Source organism: Hemitrygon akajei, chromosome 21 (assembly GCF_048418815.1).
Source record: "Hemitrygon akajei chromosome 21, sHemAka1.3, whole genome shotgun sequence".
NCBI classification, from domain to species: Eukaryota; Metazoa; Chordata; class Chondrichthyes; order Myliobatiformes; family Dasyatidae; genus Hemitrygon; species Hemitrygon akajei.
This window is the reverse complement of record NC_133144.1, coordinates 49291604-49315236: the sequence shown is the minus strand read 5'-3', so window position 1 is coordinate 49315236 and position 23633 is coordinate 49291604. Positions and strand designations below refer to the sequence as shown.

Genomic DNA, 23633 nt, shown 5'->3' with positions numbered 1-23633 from the left:
GCAGAGACGGAGGAATTGCGAGAAGGGGATGGCATTTTTGCAAGAGACAGGGTGGGAAGAGGAATATTCCAGGTAGCTGTGAGAGTCAGTAGGCTTATAGTAGATATCAGTAGATAAGCCGTCTCCAGAGATGGAAACAGAAAGATCAAGAAAGGGAAGGGAGGTGTCAGAAATGGACCAGGTAAATTTGAGGGCAGGGTGAAAGTTGGAGGCAAAGTCAATGAAGTCAATGAGCTCAGCATGCGTGCAGGAGGCAGCGCCAATACAGTCGTTGATGTAGCGAAGGAAAAGTGGGGGATGGATACTCGTATGGGCTTGGAACATGGACTGTTCCACAAAGCCAACAAAAAGGCAGGCATAGCTGGGACTCATACGGGTTCCTATGGTTTGGAGGAAGCGGGAGGAGCCAAAGGAGAAATTATTGAGAGTAAGGACTAATTCCTCTAGACGGAGGAGAGTGGTGGTAGAGGGGAATTGGTTAGGTCTGGAATCCAAAAAGAAGTGGAGAGCTTTGAGACCGTCCTGGTGGGGAATGGAGGTATATAGGGACTGGACGTCCATGGTGAAAATAAGGCGGTGGGGGCCAGGGAACATAAAATAATTGAAAAAATTCAAAGCATGAGAAGCATCAAGAACATAGGTGGGGAGGGATTAAACAAGGGGGGATAAAACAGTGTCAAGGTATGCAGAAATGAATTCGATGGGGCAGGAGGAAGCTGAGACAACTGGTTTGTGGATCTTGGGTAGGAGGTAGAAACGGGAAGTGCGGGGTGTGGGAACTATGAGGTTGGTGGCAGTGGGTGGGAGATCCCCAGAGCTGATAAGGTTGGTGATGGTGTGGGAGACAGTGGCCTGGTGCTCCTTAGTGGGGTCATGATCGAGGGGTAAATAAGAGTTGTTGCTGTACCTCGGCAAGGTAGAGGTCAGTACACCAGACTACAACAGCTCCCCCCTTATCAGTGGGTTTTATAGTGAGGTTGGGATTGGTGCGGAGGGAGTGAAGAGCAGAGCGTTCGGAAGGAGTGAAGTTGGAATTGGAACAAGGTGTGGTGAAGTGAAGACGGTTAATGTCCCATCGACAATTAACAATAAAGAGATCCAGAGCAGGCAGAAGACCAGAGCGGGGTGTCCATGAAGAGGAGGAGGGTCGAAGACGGGAGAAGGGGTCATAGGTGGGGGTGGGAGAGTCCTTGCCGAAGAAGTAGGCTCGAAGATGGAGCCGGTGGAAGAAGAGTTCAGTGTCATGCCATACGCGGAACTCGCTAAGCTGCGGGTGAAGGGGGACAAAGGTGAGGCCCTTACTGAGGACAGAGCGCTCTACCTCAGACAGTTGAAGGTCGGAGGGAAAGGTAAAGACCCGGCACGGATGAGAGATGGGATCAGAGGGGGGAGGGGGGAGGCTGGTAGTGTTGGTGGAAAGGGGAGGGTTGGGGTGAGAGGAAGATGGAGCTTCTGAGGGTCCAGGAGTTGACGGTGGGATCTGAGGGAGAGGAGATTGCAAATCTCTTACTATCTTTTCTTTCAGTTAGTTCCAGCATCTGCAGATTTCCTCGTGTCTGACAACCCAGTCCAGCTCCTGGCCTTCACACTTGGCTTAGCTACTAAGCCCAGTGGAATAATTTCTACTGGCAGATGGGGTTCATCAGCCGTGGTTGGCAACTCACCTAGGAGAAAACTCTTGATCTGAAACCATGCTACCTTGCACTCATAGGAAAGCTTTGTGAGTAATTATAGAAACATAGAAAAACCTACAGCACAATACAGGCCCTTCAGCCCACGTTGTTGTGCCGAACATGTACCTACTTTAGAAATTACCTAGGGTTACCCATACCCTAAGGAAAAATCCAGAGCTGGAATCCCTAAGACAGTCCAACGTTGAGTTCAATGCTGATTGGCAATTCCAGAGATGCTGCTAGTGCAAAATTGTATTGGCCTTTGCCGTTCGTCAGCTGTGTGGAGAGGGGGGAGCCTGCTGCATGGGCAACAGCTTATTCTCCACACCATAATGCCCTGGCTTGTGTATAACGTAGGCTGCTGGGATGCAGCATTCCCCTCCCTTCCCTCTCCCCATACCCCAACCCCGTCTCCTCCCCGGTCAAGCTCACTGTACAGTAGTCTTTGCACATCTGGTACCACAAGGTTTTATTCCAACAGCAAAGAACAAACATTAACTGGAGTCTGGGCTTGGCTGCACGGATTTTTCTCTTTTTCTCACTCTCACTCTCTCTCTCTCTCTCTCTCTCACACACACACACACACACACAAACACACACACACAGTGTCAGTCTGAGACACACGCAAAGGCAGTCCAAACACATGCACTCATACAGACATAATGCCAATGTCACACATACTTCTGACATCCATAGCATCACCAAAGCCTCTACCTTCAGTCACCCCTTCCCAGTATCGGGTGTGAAGGGGAGGGATTGATGCCAAATCCAGGTGAATTGGAAAACCAGACGCAGGCCAAACCCCTCTAAACTGAACTGATTCCTCAAGCTGTAGACTTACTCTACAATTCATGTTCTTTTTACCTATTAATTTATTATATATTCTATTTGCACAGTTTTTCTTCCTTTGTTAATCAATTGCTTATTAGTCGTTTATGTGTGTAGTTTTTCATTGATTCTGTTTTATTTCTTTGTTCTACGGTGAATGCCTGCAAGAAATGAACCTCAGGGTAGCACAGGGTGACATTTTTTTTTGTTTAGAGATACAGTGTAGAACAGGCCCTTTTGGCCCAATAAGCTGCATTGCTCATCAACCCATCTATTTAGCACTTGCTTAGTCATACGACAATTGACAAAGACCAATTAACTGACTAACAGGTATGTCTTTGGATCATGGGAGGAAATTTAAGCACCTGGAGGAAACCCACACGGTCACGGGGAGAACGTACAAACTCCTTACAGACAACGACAGAAATGAACTCCAAACTCAGACCGCTCAATCTGCAACAGTGTCACGCTAACCACTACACTACTGTAGCACCAGTACTTTGATAATAAACATACTTTGATAATAAATTGACTTCTAAACTTGAACAGCAGTGAAATCTGGAAACAAACGTCCCCAGGAAGAAGCAGCAAAAATGTGGATTTTTTTAAAAATCTATTCAGAGAAAGTGAACATCACAGGCTCTGCCAGCCTTTATCGCCTATCCCTAACAGCTCCTGAAGTGAGAATGTAGATTCAAGGCAATCACACTGATAAAACTGAAATAAAGTTGGTGGATTTCCTTCCCTGAGGGATATCAGAGAGCCAGATGGACAATTTTTATGTCAATTCAGTAGTTTTACAGCCACTGCTACTAAACGCAGCTTTTCTTGTAACATAAGTCTCATCTATTTTTCACTTCTTCAACTGCTATGACACGAATACTCAGCTCAGAAGAATTCCTTCCCCTACTGGGTCAAAGAAAATTCTCAAGTCTGAGGTTGATATTTTTGTTAGTTAGATGAGGGTGCAATATGAATAATGAATGATACTTGAACAACACACACAAAATGCTGGAGGAACTCAACAGGCCAGGCAGCATCTAGGAAAAGAGTACAGTTGACATTTTATCTTGTGAGGCCAGGATGTCTTGACGTGACATACTGTACCTCCATGTAGAACCAAAGAATCTGAAAACTAATTGAAGAACTCACAGCTCAAATAATGGGCAGGTGAGGAGAAGCCTCCCTCCTCCTCACCTGCCCATCACCATCAACTGATACTACTTCTCTTTCCCATGGTCCACTCGCTTCTCTTATCGGATTCCTTCTTCTTCAACCTTTTACCTTTTCCAAGATGAAGGATCACGGGACAACTTTGAGTCAGTGGACTGGGCAGTATTCGTCTTTGAACCTGGATGAATATGCCACAGTTGTCACTGACTCACCAAAACCTCCAACTTCCACTTTCTGTTGGGGTCTAAGAGCTTAAGGGTCTTAAGCCATACCAGTAAGATAAGGAACAGAACCTACATTCAGTGGCCAATTTATTAGGTACACCTTCTCGTTAATGCAGTTACCTGATTGGCAAATCATGTGATAGCAACTAAATGCATAAAAGCATGCAGATATGGCCAAAAGATGCAGTTGTTGTTCAGACCAAACATCTGAATGGGGGAGAAATGTGATCTCAGTGACTTTGACTATGGAATGATTGTTGGTGCCAGACAGGGTAGTCTAAGTATCTCAGAACTGCTGAGTTCCAGTGAGCGGCAGTTCTATGGGTGAAATGGCTTGTTAGTGACAGAGGCCAGAGGAGAACAGCTCGGCTGGTTCAAGCTGACAGGAAGGTGAAAGTAACTCAGAAAACCATGGTAGTGTGCTGAAGAGCATCTCTGAATGCACAGCATGTTGAACCTTGAAGTTCCTGGGCTCCAGAAGCAGAAGATCACGAACATACTTTATTAGGTAGAGGAGGTACTTAATAAAGTGGCTTCTGAGAGTGTGCGCTTAATTCTTAACGCCTCTTCGCAGTTCGGCTACTCCCAACACTTCATTTTGCACCACCCTGTGCAGACCTGATGCAGAGAAAACAGGTATTGAGGTGTGCACTGGTGTTGGTAATTTTATCAGTTTCCATTCTGTAGCTTCTCAGAATGGAATCAATACTCTCCAGGCCTCAATGATAGGCAGAAACAGTGAACTATTCTGAACGTGATGCGATCGGTGGCCATTGCTCCAGAACTAAAGCAAAGGAACTCATACAATCAAACTGATGAATAACATCTGTCAGCACAAATGAAATATATCTGATAATCATTAACAGAGATGAGGCTAATACAATCAGACATCATCAAGGTACAATAGATATAATTATAATAAACCTAGTCAATCCCATCACCTAATACGCTATTGTAAGTATTTAAAAGAATCTCTCTTCTCAAATATATTTGGATGACTTAACATTTGCAATGCAGTGATTTATTTAGTAATAAATATTTTACCAAAGATTAGCAGTGAAGTTTATGTGAATGGGATTAGAGAAGAAGGGAACCACAGCAGCAGGACAATTAATGGTAAGGTTAAGGGCAAGAAGGATGTTTCAGCCAGTAATATGGACACGAAGGAAGCAAGCATCAGGCTTATAAACATGGGAGGACTGAAGGGCTGAAGTGTGTTTATTTCCATGCTAGGAGGATTATGGGTAAGGAGGACAAACCTGGAGCTTGGATCAATACATAGAATTATGATGTTGCCATTACAGAAACCTAGTTGTGTGAGGGACAGGGCTAGCAGCTCAGTATTCCCGGGTTTCATTATTTCAGACATAATAGAGAAGGGGGTAAAAGAGGTGGAGGGCTTGCACAACTGATAAAGGAAAATGTCACAGCAGTACTCAGAGAGGACACACTAAATGGCTCTTCCACACAGGCATTTTGGGAGGAGCTCCAAAATAAGAAAGGTGCAATTATACTGATTGGATTACACGACACCGAGAGTTAGTTAAAGTCTGTCCCGAGCCCTATAGGCTCATCAGGCCAGTGCTTATGCCGGTTTCTGTGGCGTGAAGTGACTGAGAGTACGAGAGATAGTAAGCTCACGGAATCTTGAATGATTTGAGAGATCCTAAATTGAGTCAGGAAGGAAAAAGAAATGTATGACAGAGTTAGGAAGCTGAAATCAAACTGAGCCATTGAAGAATATAAACGTGGCATGAAAATGCTCAAGTAGGCAATTAGGAAGGTCAAAGGAGGCCTTGATATGATTTTGGCAGGCAGGATCAAGGAGAATCCCAAGGCATTTTATACTTACATTAAGAAGAGGAGAACATCTAAAGAGAGGGCAGATCCATACAAAGATAAAGAAGGCAATATGTGTTTGGAGTCAGAGCAAGTGGCTGAGGTTCTAAGTGAGTACTTTGTGTCTATATTTATTGAGAAGAAGGATTTAGATGATAGAGAAGGCAGTGTGGAACATGCTGATGCTAATGTGCTGTGTCATTTTGAGATTAAGTAGGAAGTAATGCTGGCACCTCTTTAAAGCATTAAGGAAGCTAACTGCCCAGGGCCATAACATATACCCGAGAATATTGAAAAAAAGCAAGTGAGGAGATTGTGGTGACTTTGACAAAAGATCTTTGTGTCCTCACTAGCAACAGGGGAGGTCCCATAGGATCGGAGAGTAGCAAATGTTGTGCCAGTGTTTAAGAAAGGAACTAGGGATAAACCAACTAAATATGGCCCAGTGAGCCTCACAATGGTGGCAGGGAAGCTGTCGGAGAAGATACTGAGGGATAGGATTTATGTGCATTTGGGCAGATATGGTCTGCCTAGGAATCTGGGCCAACAATCCACCCCAACAATCTGGGTGGGGTCAAGCAGTGCTTTGATCCAAAATATTGACAATCCCACAGATGGGTCCCCTGTTGTTTGTGATATACATCAATGTTTTGGATGAAAATGTAGATGGGTGGATTAACAAGCCTGAAGGTGACACCAAGAATGGGGAAGCTGTGGACAGTGTAAAGATCTTTCAAGGAGTACTGCAAGATGTAGACCAATTGCAGAAATGGACAGAGAAGTAGCAGAGTTTAATTCAGACAAGTGTGAACTGTTGAGCTTTGGGAGGTCAAATGAAAGATGAACGTATACAGTTAATGGTGGAGCCCTCAACAGCACAGAGGCCCAGAGGAATCTTGGATCCAAGTCCAGTTTATTGAAAGTGGCTATGCATCTGGATAAGATGGTAAAGATGGCATATGGCATGCTTGCCTTCACTGGCAGGATTGTTGAGTATTAGAGTAAGGAAGTTACACTGCAGCTTTAGAAAACCTTGGTCTGACCACAATTGAAATACTGTGTTATAGGAAGGATGTGGAGACTGTGGAAAGGATGTAGAAAAGGTTTACCAGGATGCTGCCTGGATTAGAGGGTATGAGCAATAAGGAATAGTTGGACAACTTAGGTTCATCTCCAAGAGCACCAGAAGCTGACGGGAGTTCTGATAGGGTTTTGTTTTAATTGAGAGAGGCACAAATAGGATAGTCAGTCAGAATCATTTTTCCAGGGTAGAAATGTCAAGCATCTGAGGGCATGTTTTTAATGTGCGGGCAGGGTTGGGGTAGGGTTTAAAAAATGAGGGCAAAAGGTTTCTTAATGCAGAGAGTGGTGGGTTCCTGGAATAGGCTACTGGGGTAGTGGTGAAAGCAGGCAGTTTGGTGGAGTTTAAAAGGCTTTTATTATTCAAATGAATATGAAGGGAATGGCTGGATATTGTTAACACACAGGAGGAGGACTGGCACAGAACTGGCACAAAATTGTGGGCCATATGGCCTGTCCAATGCTCTATGTCCTACAGAACAGACCCTTGCAACTGAGGTATATAAATGATTATTGCTAACATTAACAGGACAATAGCACTATAAATTCTACTCTGAATCAGGCATTAACTGATTCAACAAAACACAAAGTAGTTGGCGAAATATATGTTAAAGTTAACTCCTTTCACTACTTCTACAGCCAGTGGGCATCACTGATCTCTCTTCCTGATGCGCGTGCATAACGAGGTTTGATTTTGGAAACAGAGTACTATTCTTTAAGAAGAATTAAAAAGGCATCAGTTCCCATAACTTCATGACATCGACCATGAGGATAAGCAGCTATTGCCTCCCTCAGGTGGTTCACGTCATGTACCCATCTCTCAATGCTACACAGATAGGGAAGATTCCTCAAAAGGATTATTTCAAAGTGAAAGTTTTTCATGTGGGATGCCACTGAGTGTGACATAGTTTGCCCCAATGCCCAGAAAGATGGTCATTGTTGACCAAAGATCTCCATATTTTGACCAGAAGACTCAAGAAACTAGAGAAGCTGGAATCTGGGCCAACAATATTGACAATCCCACAGATGCTGTTCAACCAAGTTCTTCTAGCAGAAGATTTGTTGCTCCACAGTAACCAGTGTTGCTGGACAGGAGGATGATAGGTCTCGCTTCAATGCCCAAGTCAGCTGACTGTGAGTCCAGCAAGAACACTGGCTATTGCAGTGATGCCTGCCAACAGGGAGCCACTCCCAATTCCAGCACAAATCCAGAAACGGAGAAACCTGAAAGGACATTTGATAGAGAGATGCTCTTCTTCCACACATCTCAGTACTTTTAATCCTTGTGAGTCAAGAGATGTCCTAACAGAAGGAAAGGTTGTATCAAGCAATTGATCTTTATAGTGAAACTGGCACAGATTTTAGATTACAACCATGACTATCATTTAACTCTGTGAATAGATCTAATCTCTTGACTGATATGTCAACTCATTTAATGGCTTCATTTTCTGTACATGACCTGATACTATTTGTTACACACATCTGTATTCATGGAATTTCTTTCTTTCAGTGATCCCCTCAGCCTATGTCCTCTGCCGAGCTTTGTCCAAATCTTGTTCCTCCAATTCCTTCCTTCTCTCTTCTACCTTGTCATTCAGTCACCCCTTTATTTACTGGCATAAATGACTTCCCCTTTCTTTCCTCTGCTCCTTGCTCTTCACCTTCTCTCCCCACACCCACTCCATTTCACTCCCTCCAAATTCTCCACTCCTGAGAACACCTTTGTAACCACATTGTAACTTTAAAATCTAAGTAGCTATGTTATCTTTCAGCCAAAGCCGTCAAAACTCCTCAGGTGCACTAAAATGCTCCCATCTAACTTTGCACCCACATCTGATGTCCTGGTCAACTTTCAACGCCCAATCAAAGCAACTGAAGAGATTGTCCAGACATTATCAAGTTACTGTTGGTGGGAATTTGCTGTGCTCAACTAGCCACACTTTCTATAACAGGAAAGTCTCCCAAACTAGCTGAGTCTTTCTGAGTGAGGCATGTCTTTGTCAACACCTCATATAGATGGCAGTGCAAATCAAGATCCATCCCAAAGCACTGAAATCCAGAGACTATTTAAATAGATAATGCTGTGGTATGTTTAATGTTAGTGTTAGGACATGGCATCTTTTGAGAATTATGTCTCAGTGACATCTCCGAGTGCATCAACAATGACAAAAACACTAGCGGCAAACGTGGTTATGAGGCCACTGTTGCTACAATGGACAATTTTACCAACTACTGAACTGAACCTGTTTCACAGAATGGCTAGATGGAACAATGAAGTGGTGAGGTTTATGCAAAGGATCAAACTACAATATAGCTTCTCCCAATGCCTTGAATATGTAAACTAATCATAGAACATAGAACAGTACTGGACAGTGCAGGCTCTTCAGCCCATGATGTTGTGTCAACATTATAACCTACTCCATGATCAATATAATGCTTCCCTCCTATTTAGTACATAATCCTCCATTTTTCTTTCATCCATGTGTCGATCTAAGAGTCTCTTAAGCGTCCCTGAAGTACCTGCCTCTACCACCACACCTGGCAGTGCGTTCGAAACACTTACCACTCAGTGTGTAAAAAAATCTACCTCTGACATTTCCCTTAAATCTTTTCCTCCACTCACCACAAATGGATGTCCACTGGCTTTTGCCATCGCCAGCCTGGGAAATAGGTGCTGGCTCTCCACTCAATCTATCTCATCATCTGGTCCCATCACTGGCAAATTGCAAGTTACAAAAGCCAGAGAACACATACTACCAGGCCCAAGGACAACTTCAAGCTCACTGCAGCAAGAGTTTTGAATGGTTCCCTATTATGGACTTGACCTCATAATCTTTGTTATGATCTTGCACTTTATTGTTTCTCTGCACTGCACTTTTTCAGTAGCTTTTACACTGAAACCTGCATTGTTCTTGTTTTACCTTATTCTAGCATTAGTAGTTTACTGTGTAATGATTTGATCTCTATGAACAGTGTGCAAGAGAAGCTTTAACTGTATGTGTGGCAATAAGAAACCAATACTGATATCAAGTTGTAAATAATTTTGAAAAATGGTGAATTAAGATATGAGTGCACACAGTGACTTCAACTATGTTGCTTTCTACTGCCAGCTCAGTGTTGGAGCTGGTAGAACCGCTGTTTCACACCAGTGACACAAGTTCAACACTGGCTGGAGGCTCTCTGTATATGTTCTCCCCGTAAGGGTTTCCTCCGGGTCTCTGGTCTCCTCCCACATTCCAAAGGCATGCAGGTTGATAGGTCAATTGGTCATTGTAACCTGTCCCTAGGTGTGGCAGTATTGAATAAGACTATGGGAATGTGGGGAAGATGAAATTATGGTATTAGTATAAATGGGTGCTTGATGGCTGGCACGGGCTCGCTGGACCCAAGTGCCTGTTTCCCTGCTTTATAACTACATGACCATTTGCTTTGTTTTGTGACCTTGCATTTTCTGTCATTTGCTAGTGGTTTGTGAGGGAGGGATTTGGGGTTCAGAAGAGGAGGGTGGAAGATACTGCTGCCACGTGTCTGAGCCATGGCAAATGTACACAAACTGCCACCAAAGCCACTCCACTGCAGGGAGGGATGAGGCACTGTCCTATCACACCTTGAGGACATGCTGGCATGGAGCAGTGTCACAAGCATAACAGAGCCATTGCAACGAGTGTACTTACTCGGACTCGGACTACTGGCACTGGAGCTGCCTCGTTCTCTCGGACTGTTCCCAGATACGTCTCCTTCTGGAAGGTGGGGACGTTGTCATTGACATCCAGCACGTTAATGCGCACACGGCCGGTGCTCTCCTCACCGCCCCCATCTTTGGCGATGAGAGTTAAGGTGTACCGCCGCGTCGTCTCAAAGTCCAGGCTCCCAATCAGCGTTATTTTGCCCGTATCCTTGTCAATTGCAAACCTGCCAGGAAGCAAAGAGAGTTTTACTGCAGCTGGGTATAAAATGAAGAAACACGACACCAAGTGGTGTCACAAGGAAATGGTGAAAAAGGTCTTCGGCGTGCATGCCTTCCTTGGGAAATTAATACAGGAGTTGGGACGTCATGTTACAACACCCACAAAATGCTGGAGGAACTCAGCAGTTCAGGCAGCGTCTATGGAGGAGAATAAACATCTGCAAAATTTCTGTATACATGCCACAACAAAATGTATAACTCTATAAGGTAATTGAAGCTCATTGTACTATTACACTCCATTCACATTTACGTGCTCATGTAACATGAGTCAAAGTAGAAATGCCCCACATGTGGTGGAAAGATTGGACCAACTCACAATCTGCTAGTCCGTGATTTCCACATTGGCCTTATTGGCTACTTTGGAAACTACAAAATAAGGATTATTGTGGGAATTATGTGAAAGGATGTAGGATGTTCACCTACAGGGGCTTTATCCATGGTATATAACCTCTAGAGTGGGAGCAAGTCATCTGAGATCCTGAGGTACTGTCAAAAAATGAGGAAAAACAATGGTAGCAGCTTGCAACTGTCACCACTCATTACAGTGCCAATGTAGTATGCCCACAATATTTGGCAGAACAACCCAGAATGCAACAAACAACAACAGCACAAACAAGCCCCGAGCCTCCCTCCCACCTAATATCCACCATGGAGGGTATAGGCAGAGGAGATGGGGAGAAACCCTTCTCATTGAGGGAGGAGCCAAAAACCAGGGGACACAGAATGGTGGTGAATGGCAAAAGAATGAAAAGCAACAGGAGAATAAACTCTTGTACCCACTGAGTGGTTGGGGTCTGGCATGCAAGTTCAGGGGTAGTAATGGAGAGAGGCTTAACTGTAGCACTTTAAAGGGAACTGCCCAAGTATTTGAAGAGAAAGAACTGGCAGGGCTTTGCGAAGGAGGAAAGGGAATGGGACAAGATGAATCACCTTCTCAGTCCTGAAGAAGGGACTTGGCCCAAAACATTGACTGTTCATTTCCATAGATATTGCCTGACCTGCTGAGTTCCTCCAGCATTTTCTGTGCATTACTTTTACGTGGAGCTGGTATAGGCTCTGTGGGCCAAATTACTTCCTACCACTCTCTGCCTTTTGTGATACAGTGCAATGTAAGCAAATAAAAATCCCGAGTGCATTTTGAGTGTGTTTTGCTGGCCATTTAAAATAAATATGTTAACATCAGTGTTCAAACAGAGGAGAAATGCATTTCATACAAATGCATGAAGAGTTAATGTCTTTCTCCAGCCCTAGGCTGCGTATGCATAGAAAAAAAGTGGGTGACAAAGACATTCAACAGATTCTTTCTCATTGAAACATGATTGTTTTTTTTACAAGGCTTGAAGGGGTGGAGTTGAAAGACTGTTTCATGTGCCCAGAGAGACCTGAACAAGGTTTCAGAGTCTCAGGTGAAGGGCTGGCCATTTTAGAACTGGCATGAACAGATACATTTTTCCCTTAGAGACTTGCTAACCTTTGAAATTCTCAACCTCAGCAGTGTATAGATGCACAGTTGCTGACTCCGTTCACCTGAGGTCAATGGATGTCTGCACTTGAAAGGAACCCAAGGATCAAGGGCTGAGCAGGTAGGTGAAAATAAAGTAGAGAATTGGCCAATAATTGAATAATGAAGCAAGGATCAAGAGCCGAACGGTCTCCTGACACTCTGGTTTCTTAAGGATGCTCTGTCAAATGTCAAAGAGATGCAATAAATAGACTGTTGACGGAACATTTCCTTGAAAAAGAATTTAATTCTGCACACATAGCGAGTGTCTGCATTCACCAGCAATAGTAAGAATGGAGTGAAGAATGCCTCATATGGTTTGCTTGTCAATGTGCACAGAAGCCATTTAAAGTGCTATTATATGTTCAGTATATAATATTGTAAATCCTGTTCTGTTCCTTGGAGGGTTTGCATTGATAGACTTCCTGTACATAGCACCTTCCATTTCCTTTCATGACATTCTAAAATGCTTTACAGCAAATAATGTGCTTTTGAAATGAATCATTGTTGTAATAAATGATGGAGGGATGTATTTCATAAAACAGCAGGAGGATGAAGACCCACTCTATATTTTAGGAATAGCTTCTTCTCATTGGCCATCAGATTTCTGAATGGTCCATGAACACTACCTCACTTTTCCTCTTGTGTGCTATTAATTTCATTGTAATGTAGTAATTTTATGTGTTACATTGTACTGCTGCCATAAAACAACAAATTTCAGACAGACAAACAGACAGACATACTTTATTCATCCCAAGGGAAATTGGGTTTCGTTATAGCCGCACCAACCAAGAATAGTGAAGAAATATATCAATATAAAACCATAAATAATTAAATAATAATAAGTTAATCATGCCAAGTGAAAATAAGTCCAGGACCAGCCTATTGACTCAAGGTGTCTGACACTCCGAGGGAGGAGTTGTAAAGTTTGATGGCCACAGGTAGGAATGACTTCCTATGACGCTCAGTGTTACATCTCGGTGGAATGAGTCTCTGGCTGAATGTACTCCTGTGCCTAACCAGTACATTATGGAGTGGATGGGAGTCATTGTCCAAGATGACATGCAACTTGGACAGCATCCTCTTTTCAAACACCACCGTCAGAGATTCCAGTTCCACCCCCACAACATCACGGGCATTACGTATGAGTTTGTTGATTCTGTTGGTGTCTGCTACCCTCAGCCTGCAGCCCCAGCACACAACAGCAAACATGATAGCACTGGCCACCACAGCCTCGTAGAACATCCTCAGCATCATCCGGCAGATGTTAAAGGACCTCAGTCTCCTCAGGAAATAGAGACGGCTCTGACCCTTCTTGTAGACAGCCTCAGTGTTCTTTGACCAGTCCAGTTTATTGTCCATTCGTATTCCCAGGTATTTGCAATCCTCCACCATGTCTACACTGACCCCTTGGATGGAAACAGGGGTCACCAGTGCCATAGCACTCCTCAGGTCCACCACCAGCTCCTTAGTCTTTTTCACATGAAGCTGCAGATGATTCTGCTCGCACCAGGTGACAAAGTTTCCCACCGTAGCCCTGTACTCAGCCTCATCTCCCCTGCTGATGCATCCAACTATGGCAGAGTCATCAGAAAACTTCTGAAGATGGCAAGACTCTGTGTTGTAGTTGAAGTCCGAGGTGTAGATGGTGAAGGGAAAGGGAGACAGGACAGTCCCCTATGGAGCCCCAGTACTGCTGACCACTCTGTCTGACACACAGTGTTGCAAGCGCACGTACTGTGGCCTGCCAGTCAGGTAATCAATAATCCATGACACCAGGGAAGCATCCACTTGCATCACTGTCAGCTTCTCACCCAGCAGAGCAGGGCGGATGGTGTTGAACGCACTGGAGAAGTCAAAAAACATGACCCTCACAGTGCTCGCCGGCTTGTCCAGGTGGGCGTAGACACGGTTCAGCAGGTAGACGATGGCATCCTCAACTCCTAGTCGGGGCTGATAGACGAACTGGAGGGGGTCTAAGTGTGGCCTAACCATAGGCCGGAGCTGCCCTAGAACAAGTCTCTCCAGGGTCTTCATGATGTGGGAGGTCAATGCCACCGGTCTGTAGTCATTGGAGCCCCTGGGGTGTGGCATCTTCGGGACAGGGACGAGGCAGGACGTCTTCCACAGCACAGGAACCCTCTGGAGACTCAGGCTCAGGTTGAAGACATGGTGACGTACTCCACATAGCTGGGGGGCACAGGCTTTGAGCACCCTGGGGCTGACACCATCCGGGCCTGCAGCCTTGCTTGGGTGGAGACGTTTCAGCTGTCTTCTCACCTGTTCAGCTGTGAAACCCACAGAGGTGGTTCCAGGTGTGGGAGGGGTGTAGTCACGAGAGCAGGGTGGGGGGCTGTGAGGAGGGGTAGGAGGGGAGAGTGGAGTATGTGTTGGTTGGGGGCCGACAACAGATGAATCATGTGGGGGATGGGCAGGGGCCACAGTGTCAAATCTGTTGAAGAACAGGTTAAGTTTGTTGGCCCTGTCCACACTGCCTTCAGCTCTTCTGCTGCTGGTTTGCCGGAACCCAATGATGGTCCTCATCCCACTCCAGACCTCTCTCATGTTGTTCTGCTGGAGTTTCCACTCAAGCTTCCTCCTATACCTGTCTTTAGCCTCTCTGATCTTGGCTTTCAGGTCCCTCTGTATTGTCCTCAGCTCCTCCCTATTTCCATCTGTAAACACCCTCTTTTTAGCGTTCAGGATGTCTTTAATGACCTTTGCTACCCATGGCTTGTTATTTGAATAACAAAGGACAGTTCTTGCCGGAACATTGCAGTCCACACAGAAGTTGATGTAACCAGTGATGCACTCTGTGAGCCCATTAATATCCTCTCCATGTGGCTCACAGAGGGCCTGCCAGTCTGTCGCTTCAAAACAATCCTGGAGTGCCTCATAAGCCTCCCCTGACCATTTCCTCACTGTCCTCGAGGTTGCGGGTTTACTCTTCACCAGAGGCACATAGCAGCGTTTGAGATGCACCAGGTTGTGATCTGACCTTCCCAGTGGGGGGAGCTCAGATCGCTTCATTTATCAGTGATGTAAAAACCTGATTCTGATTCCTAACCTATTAGCATTTCCTTCTGTTTTTTTTCCCTTCCTTCTGCATTTATCCAGCCTCAGTTTAAGTGAATTTGCCTCAACTATTCTTTTAGGCAACAGATTTCACATTCCTACTTACTTCCTGGGTAAAGGAGTTTCTTCTGAATTTAATCCCATTTTACAGTGAAAGTTCTAGTCTGGAATCTGACTTTCAATGAGGGGAAATTGTTGACCACAGTGAGCTTTGTCCAATCACTTAATTTAGATGCAGGACCCTCTCCTTAGAAACAAAGCTCTCTAATACTTGTCCCAATTGTTGAACCTCATAGTTCTGGGTTCATCCTCAATGTGTTTTTCATGCCTCTATGATTTATAATTTGCAGACAGCAGGTGCATTCTAACTTAAGTTCTTTGCAAGTCCAGGTTAACCTCACTGCTTTACTTGGCTAGCCGTCTAGAAAGGAACACCTGCGCTGGGTTTGCCTGCTTTATCGACTCATTAACTTCAGTGCTACTTCCTAATCAGTAAGCTATGGCAGGTCAGCCTGAAGTTCATAAATAAGACTCAAGTGTATTAATAATCATGATTTGGTCACAACTAGAAATTAATATGTTTCATCCCATTCTTAAATCTGCGAAGGAAATGCCAGCAGAATGTAGATAGGCAGGATTCCCCTGTGCTGCAGTACTGCACAGAGTAACAGAGCACAGAAACAGGTCCTTCGGCCCATCATGCCCATGATAACCACAAAGTACCCATCGGTACTAGTCCCTTTTACTGGCACTGGGTGCATGGAATGTATTGTTCATTATGATTAATTAACAGAGGCACTGTGCTCGAGGTCTGAAAGAATTAGTTGATCAACTCTCAGTACTCAATCATCCTGGGATGATCCTGGTTTGAAAATTTATGGACTGTGGCATTTTTTGTTGGAGGCGATTGTGGAGGTTAATGTGGTGGGGGAAGAGTGGAGAATTATTCTGGTTAATAAGCTGAGATTCATGCTTTAAAAGAATAATGTTCCAGGTTAATTAATTACAAGGAAGTTTGCAGTGAATTCAAAGAAACCAGTTTATAAACTGCATTTCTGAGATTCAAAAAAAGACAGCCAATCATTAACTACTGATTAATCTTTCTTATGATCAGACCACAGTAATGACATTAAAATATAATTTACATATTTGCAGTATGCAAATTGAAACACATGGGAAAATATGACAATGAAGCCAACGCAAAGAACGTTCTCAAGCCTGTCAAACAGGAAATGGATGAGTTCCTTTCCATAAATATTAATTGCCACCAAACCAATATTGAAGCAAATAAAACAAAGAAGAAGGAAAATTATGAATTTGTAATAACCTATGACAATTTTCTCAAGTGCTATTAACTAAACCCTTGGCATTCCATGAAAACGATCCTTTATCTCAGTCATATACTAACTATTTTTTAACATAAACTTAATCCCTTAGCCTATTCCAATGAGTGGTCTGAATTGCCTTTATTGTACACCATACTTAACAGTGAAATAAATGAGAAAACGAGATGGTTGGTGGTATTTAATGGGAAATAGCTTTGTCCACTGTCTTGAAAGATGTCGTAAAAACATAACTTGAGCAGTTTATGACCATCAGAATCTGTAGAATTGAATTACTGCCTCAAACTCACTGCTAGGCTCCTTTCACAGTCTGTTTAAAACACTATTCTGATCCTTAACTGTTACATGGGAGGATACCAATTAAAATGGAATTCACATGAGAAGTAGATCAAAAGAATGGATAATAAAAACAGTAAGGTGAGTAAAATGGGCTGTAAATATTCCTATGAATGTTTTTCATATCTTAAAGCAACACTAATACCATTACTTTTCCAATGGAATTTTAAATGGAGGTTGTTTCATTTCTCCCAGGTGGATATAAAAGATCCAAAGGGTTTATTAGGAAGAGCAAGGGCAACAGCTGGCAGGTAAGTGGATAGGTGATCCAGGTGAGAGGGGGTTGGGGCTGATGGGTATATGGAGGAAAAGATGGTGGGAATAGCAGTAGAAGCTGGGAAGTGCTAGATGGAAGTGACAAAGGACTGAAGATGATGGAATCTAATCTGATAGGAGAGGAAGGTGGAGCATGGAATCAAGGGTGGGAAGTTGGTGGGTGGGGGTGTAATGTCCCAAGTTACCCCGTCCTTTCCCTTACCTCTTTATACTGTGTAGCAACTACTTGAAAACAAACTAAAGGCCATTGACAGGCTAAGTGAGGGAGTATCACACTGTATGAAGTGCTTTGAACTAACCAAATTCCAAGTCAAAAAAGTATGCTCTATTAGAAACCAGCAATAAAATCATTTTATTCTTCCACAACCGACAGGACATCCGCACAACACACACAAAATGCTGGAGGAACTCAGCAGAGCGGGCAGCATCTACGGAAGAGTACAGTCAATGTTTCAGGCTGAGATCCTTTCAGCCGGTTTGGAGAAAGGTGAGGTGAGGAGAGGAAGAAACACAAGATGATAGGTGAAACCGGGAAGAGGGTAGGGGTGAATTAAAGAGCTGAGAAGTTGACTGGTGAAAGAGATACAGGGCTGGAGAACGGGAAATCTTACAGGAGAGGATGGAAGGCCATGGAAGAAAGAAAAGGGGGAGGAGCAACAGAGGGAGGTGATGGGCAGGCAAGGAGATAAGGTGAGAGGGAAATGGAAATAGGGAATGGTGAAAGGGGTGAGGCATTACCAGACATTCGAGAAATCAGTGTTCAGGCCTTCAGATTGAAGGCTACCCAGATGGAATACAAGGTGTCGCTCCTACAACCTGAGAGTGGCCTCATCGTGACAGCAGGGGAGGCCATGGACTGACATGTCGGAATGGGAATGGGAAGTGGAATTAAAATGGGTAGCCACTGGGAGATCCTGCACTTTCTGGTGGATTGAATTTATGTGCATGGTGAAGCAGTCTCCCAATCTACATTGGGTCTCACTGATATATAGGAGGCCACACTAGGAGCACAGGACACAGCAGATGACCCCAACATAGGTGAGGTGTTGCTTCACCTGGAAGGACTCTTCTATAATTCATGTAAAACAAAACGAGCGTAACTGGATCAAATCAAAACAGCGACGAGTGGTCAATGAAAAATATGCATTCCCTATTCACCCCTGCACTATGCAGGTGAACAGTTGACTATATTTGTTTATTTTAACCACCACCCAATGCCGCCCAAACCCATGTGACAAATTACCTGAACCCAGAGTGAGGATGCACAATACAGACAGACCATAAATAGAGCAAACACGAGGAAATCTGCAGATGCTGGAAATTCAAACAACAACACACACAAAATGCTGGTGGAACACAGTAGGCCAGGCAGCATCTATAGGGAGAAGTGCTGTCGACGTTTCAGTCTTGATGAAGGGTCTCGGCCTGAAACGTTGACAGCGCTTCTCCCTATAGATGCTACCTGGCCTGCTGTGTTCCACCAGCATTTTGTGTGTGTTGTTGAGACAATAAATAGATATATGGCACCTACATCCTGACTATCCTCCCCCTCTATCTTTCAATCCATATGAACGGTTTCAACCCAAAACATCGACCTGCTGCGTTCCCCCAAATTTTTGCCTGTTGTATCCCTAACAATGGAGCACTCTAAGAATTGCACTGAAGCATTCACCGAAATTGTGGTCTGAAATGAGATTTTAACCCAGTGACTCTTGATGCTCCCTGCCGAGCTGCAGACTGCACTTGCACTCTGCGGTGGGGTTACAAGTCCAAGTGCAAAAATTCCATGGTCAGCATAGCATGCTCTCATAAACAGCAACATGATCTTGATGAGATGATCTGGTTTAAAATGATTGATTGGGGTGGCTAAATACTGGCTGGGGCTCCTGGGAGAATTCCCCTAATCTTCTTTGATATCATTCTGCAGGACGTAGCATGAGGCAGAAGATGACACCTGCAACATTGTAGCTGTCCCTCAGTACTGCAGCAAATGCTTATCCTAGATCTGCATGCTCAGATCTATGGAGTGGGCCAGGAGACGCAATGAGTCACGGTGTCAATGGCCGACAAACAATAATAAAACACTCGTCCCATTGAAGTGATAGGTTTACAAGGGCATCAAACATTTTGTGCTAAATGTTAGACGATGGCTGCAGAGCAAGATCAATGACATCACTTTACAGCAAAACATATTAAATGTTTGGGCAACAATCTAATGAAATTTGATGCGTGTGCAATATCCTCACAGTAAAATAAATTATCTTTCTGTTTCACAATGTGGTCTGGGCGAATGTGGATTTGAATTATATTGTTTTCTTCATTATTTCCACATTATATTATAATTGACGTGCTTTACCACATTATTGGACCCTATTCAATGTGAAGTGCAGAAGAAACTTGGAAGTACATCTGCACAATGCCAGACATGTATAAATGATTATACATATTAGAACTTGCAATACAAGATAGGAACAGTCCATTTTAATTCCATTTGCTGTGCATTTTTATGCTTTTGCTTCTCACATAATAAACGTCTCATGTGTAAAGATGTTCTCCAACTTCTTTTAAAAAAATCTGGAAAATAAATGCCTGATCGTTCACAGATGCTCTGTGCATGAGCTTGCAACTCCATGTGTCAGGAATTAATCCTGGTGTCACAGAAAATATTTATCTTTACATAAACTCATGATGTTGTTATTGCAATGCTATTTAAGGGACACAAGACAGCAAACAAACTGACTGTTAACATTTCTAATACTGCAACTTCAGCTACACTTCAAAAGCACTTTATTGGCTCTGAACTGCCTTGGTTGATCCAGAAATGGGGATGAAAATGAGATTTTAATACAAGCCTCCCTTTCATCTTTATGCACGCAGACAGTAAATCAAATTTGGGAACATTTCCTGTGATTCATGAAGGTCCTGTATCTATCTGGAAGGTCCAACTGCTGGTGAGTCAGTATCCTGGCAAAAAACACTACAACATGAAGACAAAGGAACACATCAAACTACTCCATGAAAAAGTTATTGAAAAGCACAAGTCAGGAGATGGATACAAGAAAATTTCCATGACACTTAATAGCCCTTGTTGTACAATTAAGTCAATCATAAAGAAATGGAAAGAATATTGCACAGCTGTAAATCTGCCTAGAGCAGGCCGTCCTTAAAAGCTGAGTGACCTTGCAAGAAGCCAACAAGACATCTATGACAACTCTGGAGGAGTTACAAGCATCAGAGGCTAGGATGGGAGGGACCGGACACACAACTGTTGCCCCGGATGCTTCACTAGTCACAGCTTTAGGAAGAGTGGCAAAGAGAAAGCCACTGTTGAAAAAAATTCAAAGGTTTAAAGTTCAAATATACAATTTAATGTCAGAGAAATGTATACAATATACATCCTGAAATTCACATGAAATCTTGGCTAGAGTTTGTCAGAAGACATGTGAAATCAGCTGGAAGGTGGTTCTATGGTCTGATGAAACCAAAATTGAGCTTTTTGGCCATCAGACTAAACGCTATGTTTGGCATAAGCCAAACACCACACATCTTCAAAAACACACCATCCCTACCGTGAAGCATAGTGATGGCTGCATCATGCTGTGGGGGATGCTTCACTGAAACAGGCCTTCAAGGCTTGTGAAGGTAGAGGGTAAAATGAATACAGCAAAATACATTAACATTCTGGAGGAACACCTGATGTAATCTGCAAGAAAACTAAAACTTGGGAGAAGATTTATTTTTCAGCAAGACAATACCCCCAAGCATAATGCCAAAGCTGCACAGAAGTGGTTTAAAAACAACAAAATTAATGTCCTGGAGTGTCCAAGTGAGAACCCAGACCTTAAACCCATTGAGAATTTGCGGCTGGACTTGAAAAGGGCTGCTCACTCACAATCTTCATGCAATCTGACAGAGCTTGAGCAGTTTTGTAAAGAATGGGGAAAATAGCAGTGTCCAGATATACAAAGCTGATGGAGACCTATCCCCATGGACTCAAGGCTGTAATTGCTGCCAATGGTGCATCTACTGACTTGAAGGGGGTGAATACTTACGCATCAATTTTTCTGTGTCTTACATTTGTCATTAAGTGGGAGACTTTGCAGAGATCTGTTTTCACTTTGACATAAAACAGCTTTTTTCTGGTGCTTAGTGTCAAAAAAGCCTAATTAAATCCACCGTGATTCAATGTTGTAAAACAATAAAACATAAAAACTTCTGAAAGGGGTGGGTAAATACTTTTTATAGGTATTGTACATAACAACTGTAACTCTTTTTTCTCTCTATTATCATGTATTGCGTTGTACTGCTGCTGCGAAGTTAACAAATCTCACGACACGCCGGTGATATTAAACCTGATTCTGATTCGCAAGAATCAACTGTGCACAACTGCAGGTAATGTCATTTATTTGCAGTGCACAACAGAATTGCTAATCGTTGAGTAATAAGCAAGCTCCACTTACTATTACAACAATCACTACAAACATATTCTTTAACTGGGACTCAGTTGATCCATTTGTACATCTCCGAGTGAAAGGGATGTAAATGGATCCAACTGGAAATGCTACCCCTGTTGCAGTACTGGGGGAATGCTGCATTGGTGAAGACATCATCTCTTGTATGAACTGCAAGATGAAAGAAAACTATGTCTTCCTAAGTGAACACAGATCTGGCAGAACTACTTCAAAGATTAGAGAACTCTCTATGGGTTTTGGACAATATCCATCCCTCTGTTAGCATCACTAAAAACAAATTACTTAATTGAGATTACTGTGTCGTTTGTGGGAGCTTGTTCCTGCTTCTGCTTAACAAGTGATGGCACTTCAAGATCGGTTGTACATTACTCTCAATGGGTTTCACTCCAAAGCTGGAGATAATTAAGTAACAGTGGATTGATGCTGCTGAAGATATCATGACCTCCAGCACACACCTTGCATCTCCAAAGGGAATCAAATGCTCAGCTGACTTCTTAAACATTTTTATTTAGAGGTGCAACATGGTAACAGGCCCTTACAACCCAATGAGGCCACACTGCACTATTACATTCATGTGACTATTAACTCTTATATCTTTGGCGTGTGGGAAGAAACCAGAGCACCTGGAGGAAACCCGCACTTGTCATAGGGAAAATGTAAAATTTCCTTAAAGACTGCAACATGATTTGAATCCAGGGCACCAGTCCTATAATGTCATTATGCTAACTGCTACACTAACATGCTGCTCCAAGTAAAATCTTCCACCTATCTCAAAGTAAAATTACATAGATAATTTTTTGCATGTTAGCAGCTGGCAGTTTGTTTTATTCACATCACCAGCCTTAAATCAATTACAGATTTTACTTTCATGTGAATTAGGTAGAAGATGCCCCGTGAAAGTACACATACACCAACCTCAACTGGAAATAAGACATAGAAAGAAAAATCACTCTCATGAGATTGTTTTAATCAGTGCTCTTCATTCATTAGAATACATGAATTTATAGAGTACTTTTTAACCCCCTCATGTTTTTTTAAAGCACTTAATGAACAAAGAATTACTTCTGAAATATAGTCACTGTTGCTTACCTGACAGCCAATTTGTACAGTGCAACAGACAAGCGATGGTTATTCTATTCTGGCAGCAGTGCGTGAGGGATGATTGTTGGCCAAGATATTGCGATAATGTCTCGCTCTTCTAAGAATTTACCATGAGCTCTTTTACATTCTCTGCAATGGAGAGTTCAGGGACACAATGGCACAACCAATAGGGCAAAATCTTCAGCAAAGCGCTCTCCCTCACGACTGGCATAAAACCGCTGCTTAATTTACCAGCTGCCTTTGACTGAAGCCATAGTCTCCAATTCAACAGGCTGCACACTCTGGTGGATTGGAACTCATGTGTCTATTCTGAAGCCCAGTTAGGAAGAGAGTCTAGTGAAGGCTGGAGAGAGGAACTTGTATGTGGGTGGGTGACTGGCCATATCAGGTTGGATGTTACAGATTCTCTGTGAGACTTAACCAGGAGGGAATAAAGATGCAGAACTCTTGTAGTTTAATCCAAGCTCAATCTTTCCTTAGCAGGTACTTTAGTGCTTTATGAGAGATTTTAAAGAACTAATGCATTGTACCTTTCAGCAGATAAATTTATAAATGGTTGACACTATCAGTACATACAGGCAAACATTTGGAAATGCTTCTTATCCAGTTCCTACCTGTCAGAATCATCACTGAAGAAATAATGGATGTTTCCATAGCTTCCAACATCATTATCTGTTGCCTGAAGAAAAGAAAATTTAAGTATAAAATTAATAGAGAACAGAAGTCCAAAATGCACCACTAGTTT

General features: G+C 43.2%; 1 protein-coding gene across 1 annotated transcript in view; it reads right to left on the bottom strand.

Moving 5' to 3' along the window:
• cdh23 (cadherin-related 23) overlaps window positions 1-23633 on the bottom strand; it is a 1051763-nt gene that overhangs the window by 480488 nt on the left and 547642 nt on the right. Inside the window, exons 14-15 of the mRNA XM_073025359.1 lie at window positions 23503-23567; window positions 10492-10729 (exon numbers count right to left, since the gene is read on the bottom strand). Of these exons, the coding sequence (XP_072881460.1) occupies window positions 10492-10729; window positions 23503-23567 (303 nt within the window). The remainder of the gene's footprint in view (window positions 1-10491; window positions 10730-23502; window positions 23568-23633) is intronic.